Raw genomic sequence first — 5,000 nt, forward strand, 5'->3', positions numbered from 1 at the left:
ACCCCCTTTTCTCCAGCTGGCTCGTCTCCAGGGGCAACAGACTCTGATGCTGCCACGGCAACAGCCTGTGAAGGGTTAATGACATTTTTTTTCAAACACAGACACTTAATATTGAACAAACATGTTTTCAGAATTTGCATGCAAAGGATCATGGGAAGTGTAGGCCTGATGAGTGCAGACTGTGGAGACCGTAAAACGTCCTGATCACCTGAGGCTGTGTGCTCTCTCCTGATTGGCTCTGCTCAGGTGTCACTTCATCTGACTCCGTCTTCACTTCACCTCCACAGGTGACCTTCTCTGGGCTGGTGCGGACCTTCGGCCTGGCCCCGCCCACTGGTGTGGACGTGACAGGGCTGTGAATGGCTAAGTTATGGCTGAGGTCCAAACCGGCCAATCCCTGAGTGAGCTGATCCAGACTGTGCTCCGTCTGATTGGATGAAAAAAAAAAAAAAGATAAAACAAAAGTTAGTTCATTTATTTTCCATCTTGTATTGTTTGTGTTTTTATACCGTTGAGTCCTCCCGTCCTGTAGGGGGCAGAGGTGGTCTGTCTGCGTTGCTCTGATCTGACTTCCTGCCTTTTCCTTTGGAACTACGTTTCCCACGATGCTTTGGTGAGGGCAGGGATGCCCGCAGAGACTCTGGAACTAAAAGAAATGTAATTAAATTAAACCCAACAGGAACAAATAAAAAACATAATGAATCAATTTAGAGTAACTACTCACTCTGTATCCTCAGGGACCTCCAGTAGGGGGCGTGGTGTCGGATCACTTGGTTTATCGTTGCCACGGCGCTGTGATGGGGAGGAGGGAGAGGCGTCACTAAGGAGGGAGGAGAGTCTCCTAGCAACACGCTGGTGCACATCGCCATGGAGTCAGAGATGGACGTCAGATTATAACCTCCCTGAAATACAAACATCAGTAACCATTACACCTGTGTGTGTGTGTGTGTGTGTGTGTGTGTGTGTGTGTTTATGTGTGTGAGTGTTTATGTGTGTGTGTGTTTATGTGTGTGTGTGAGTGTTTATGTGTGAGTGTGTGTGTGTGTGTGTGTGTGTGTGTGTGTGTGTGTTTATGTGTGTGAGTGTTTGTGAGTGTGTCTATGTGTGTGAGTGTTTGTGTGTGTGTTTATGTGTGTGTGTGTGAGTGTTTGTGAGTGTTTGTGTGTGTGTGTTTATGTGTGTGTGTTTATGTGTGTGTGTGAGTGTCTTTATGTGTGTGAGTGTTTGTGTGTGTGTTTGTGTGTGTGAGTGTTTATGTGTGTGTGTGAGTGTGTGAGTGTTTATGTGTGTGTGTGTGTGTTTATGTGTGTGTGTGTGTGTGTTTATGTGTGTGTGTGTGTGAGTGTTTATGTGTGAGTGTTTGTGTGTGTGTGTATTTATGTGTGTGTGTGTTTGTGTGTGTGTGAGTGTTTATGTGTGAGTGTTTGTGTGTTTATGTGTGTGTGTGAGTGTTTGTGAGTGTTTATGTGTGTGAGTGTTTGTGTGTGTGTGTGTGTGTGTTTATGTGTGTGTGTGAGTGTCTATGTGTGTGAGTGTTCGTGTGTGTGTTTATGTGTGTGTGTGAGTGTTTATGTGTGTGTGTGTTTATGTGTGTGTGAGTGTTTATGTGTGTGAGTGTTTATGTGTGTGTGTGTGTGTTTATGTGTGTGTGTGAGAGTGTTTATGTGTGTGTGTGTTTATGTGTGTGTGTGTGTGTTTATGTGTGTGTGTGTTTATGTGTGTGAGTGTGTGTGTGAGTGTTTGTGTGTACCTCCAGTATGACTAGGACCCGCCCCCCAGCCAGTGACATCAGCTGGTGTGTAAAGTGGGCGTATCCCTCTGGAGTCACGTTATATCCACCGAGCGGATCCCCGCGGGCTGCATCAAACCCGGCCGACACCAGAACCAGGCCGGGGTTAAACTGCACAAAGGATCGACCAATCAGAAAGCTCTGTCTGGTCTAATGAGTGTGTGTGTGTGTGTGTGTGTGTGTGTGTGTTACCTCGGTGGCAATCGGCATAATGACTCGGTGAAAGGCAGCAAGGTAGTCTGAGTCGCCCATCCTCCCTCCGCTCCACGCCACGTTCACATTAAACCCCGCCCCCTTGGACACACCAACCCTGTCTGGGGCTGCGTCCAGTGACGACGGGAAGAATGTCCCGTTGTCATAGCGATGGAGGGAGATGTAGAGGACGCTGGAGAGAGAGTCCATCCAGATGTTTGGTCAATTTAATTTTTTTATTTTATGTTCATTTACATCAAGACTCCTCCTCACCTGTCGTCGTCTTCGAACATGTGCTGTGTCCCGTTGCCATGGTGAACGTCCCAGTCCAGGATTAGGACTCGCAGCGGTGCACCCTGGGAAATTTTCTGAGCGTGGCGAGCAGCGAGCGCTGCGGTGTTGAAGAGACAGAAACCGCAGGGAGAGTCTCTCTCAGCATGATGACCAGGAGGACGAACGATCGCCACGCCGTTACTCACCTGGACAGAGGAAGTGATGAAGTGTGTAACCTGTCCTGTGTGTTACCTGTCCTGTGTGTTACCTGTCCTGTATATTACCTGTCCTGTGTGTTACCTGTCCTGTGTGTTACCTGTCCTGTATATTACCTGTTCTGTGTGTTACCTGTCCTGTATATTACCTGTCCTGTGTGTTACCTGTTCTGTGTGTTACCTGTCCTGTGTGTTACCTGTCCTGTGTGTTACCTGTCCTGTATATTACCTGTTCTGTGTGTTACCTGTCCTGTGTGTTACCTGTCCTGTGTGTTACCTGTCCTGTATATTACCTGTCCTGTGTGTTACCTGTCCTGTGTGTTACCTGTTCTGTGTGTTACCTGTTCTGTGTGTTACCTGTCCTGTGTGTTACCTGTCCTGTATATTACCTGTTCTGTGTGTTACCTGTCCTGTGTGTTACCTGTCCTGTATATTACCTGTCCTGTGAGGATGCTCTCCACAGCGTTGAAGCAGCTTCCTGCAGCCAGCAGAGCGGACGTGAAGCTCTGGTTGTTCAAGAAGATCGAGTTAAACTCGTTTCCCAGTTTGTTCAGATCTCTGGGCTTCATCCCTGCTGTGGCCTTCATCTGCTCAATGTGCTGCACACTACACACACACACACACACACACACACACACACACACACACACACACACACACACACAAACTCTTTCAATGTGCGTACAAATATGGTTACAAAATCAAAAATTAACAATGCATACCTGTGACACCTGGCCAGCTCCTCCTCTGTTGCTAGACGAGCTGGTATCCGTTGGCAACGTTTGACCAATCCCAGCTGCTGATGTTTGGAGAAGATCTTAGAGATTCTCTGAGGCTGTTCAGGATGATGTCTGCAGAGAGAGTGAGTCACATGACTGATGAGTCAAACCTTTACCCCCACACATCACCTCATTTCAGGTAACTCACCTGTCCCACATGTTAATGTGCTCCATCATCCTCTCGTCATAAATCAGACCTGTTGTTGTGGTAACGGAGGGGGCAGGGCTGGATGGTTTCGTGCTCTGCTCATTGATAGTTGCTCTGATGACACGCCCCTCGGACAACGGACCGCCCTCTGCAAAGGAAACAGGAAGAGAACAGGAAGTAACAAACACTGTGATCACACAGCGCCGTCATGCAACAGATTACATTATAAAAACGACATCCAACATTCAGAAGAGTCTACTGATTACACCTTAAAACCTTTGTCATAAACTAGCTAAACCATGACTAATGTTTGACCGTTGCATCAACATTTGGAAAGATTTAAGTTTTAATTAATGAAACACAGCTGGATCTGATATAATATATTTTGTGTTTACGTTTGAGACCCCTTATTTCAGAGCTCATCTCTCCTTTGAGAAAACGTAATTATTATCATCTCTGCATCAAATACAGACGGGAGATCCCTGATGTAAAAAGGGAAAAAAACAATGGCTCTAGTATGGAGCCTTGAGGTACTCCCATAATGCATTTATTTACCAAAACACACCAAACGCTCTCTTTCAAGGACGTTTATGATCTGCATAACAGAGGAGGGTTTGTTACGATGTTGTCGATGCCTTGGTGATACCAAAGCAACAAAAATAGACACCCAATGGTTGGTAATTTATAGATTTTTTTAAAATCAAAACATGCAGGCAAATTCCTGCAAACTGTCTAAATTGCTCAAATTTGCTTGCTACCCAACATATTTGCCTGCTTGCAGTTTTTGACAGATTCATCCCTCCCCTACAAAGCTGTCTGATGAAACTGATTCTTTTGAAGCTTCAGACCTTTTTGATACCGTCAATCATTAATCTGATTGCCAGTATCTGAGTGCTGAAAACTTTGCCAACCTCAGTCACGTTTTCTTACCGAGGGTCTGCAAGGAGGCCCAGTATGGATACAGCGCAGAGACAGTCTGAGAGATCGACTGGAGAGCACTGAGAGAGAGACAGAGAGAGAGTGAGACAGGTGGTTATAAATCTGTTATTTTTAAAGTTGAGCCCAATGCCTCAGGTGTTTAACATGTTACCTGTCGGACGGAGCGGTGGGCGGAGTAAGAGGAGGACAGGCTCCTCCCAGCAGAGCTCTGACACAGGCTGCAGCGCCCTCTGCTGTCGCCTGCAGGTTATAACCTCCCTGCACACACAAAGTAGAACAGTCAAATAACTGTAGAGCAGAAGAGTAAAATTACTTGTTAAAGCTGAACTCTTCATGTTGGAGGTTGTGTAACAAAAGTTTTACCTCGAGAGCGAGAACGAGTCGACCTTCTGCCAAACTCATCAACATGTGAGTGAGGACGTGGAAACACTGAGGAGTCACACACATCTCCCCCTGAACACACACACACACACACACACACACACAGTCATATATTAAAAACATGTTGAATGAATAATTCTTCTTGACTCTGATCTGAGATCTGTTTTTACCTTCTGATCTCCGAGTGCAGAATCAAACCCAGCAGAGACCAGGACCAGCTGAGGCTGAAACTGAACACACACAAATATGATAAAATATCACATATACAGTTCAGTCACACGTTT

General features: G+C 46.1%; 1 protein-coding gene across 3 annotated transcripts in view; it reads right to left on the bottom strand.

The window, feature by feature from the left end:
* hdac6 (histone deacetylase 6) overlaps positions 1-5,000 on the bottom strand; it is a 16,568-nt gene that overhangs the window by 4,182 nt on the left and 7,386 nt on the right. For all 3 annotated transcript variants that reach the window (XM_065961175.1, XM_065961176.1, XM_065961177.1), the window contains exons 13-26: positions 4,887-4,946; positions 4,699-4,788; positions 4,487-4,593; positions 4,327-4,394; positions 3,397-3,544; positions 3,192-3,320; positions 2,907-3,075; positions 2,255-2,460; positions 1,982-2,174; positions 1,751-1,900; positions 725-902; positions 510-646; positions 209-427; positions 1-65 (exon numbers count right to left, since the gene is read on the bottom strand). The exon at positions 1-65 is cut by the window's left edge and continues 79 nt beyond it. In XM_065961175.1, coding sequence (XP_065817247.1) covers positions 1-65; positions 209-427; positions 510-646; positions 725-902; positions 1,751-1,900; positions 1,982-2,174; positions 2,255-2,460; positions 2,907-3,075; positions 3,192-3,320; positions 3,397-3,544; positions 4,327-4,394; positions 4,487-4,593; positions 4,699-4,788; positions 4,887-4,946 — 1,919 coding nt within the window. The remainder of the gene's footprint in view (positions 66-208; positions 428-509; positions 647-724; positions 903-1,750; positions 1,901-1,981; positions 2,175-2,254; positions 2,461-2,906; positions 3,076-3,191; positions 3,321-3,396; positions 3,545-4,326; positions 4,395-4,486; positions 4,594-4,698; positions 4,789-4,886; positions 4,947-5,000) is intronic.

This window comes from Labrus bergylta, chromosome 12, assembly GCF_963930695.1.
Source record: "Labrus bergylta chromosome 12, fLabBer1.1, whole genome shotgun sequence".
In the NCBI taxonomy this organism is placed as follows: Eukaryota; Metazoa; Chordata; class Actinopteri; order Labriformes; family Labridae; genus Labrus; species Labrus bergylta.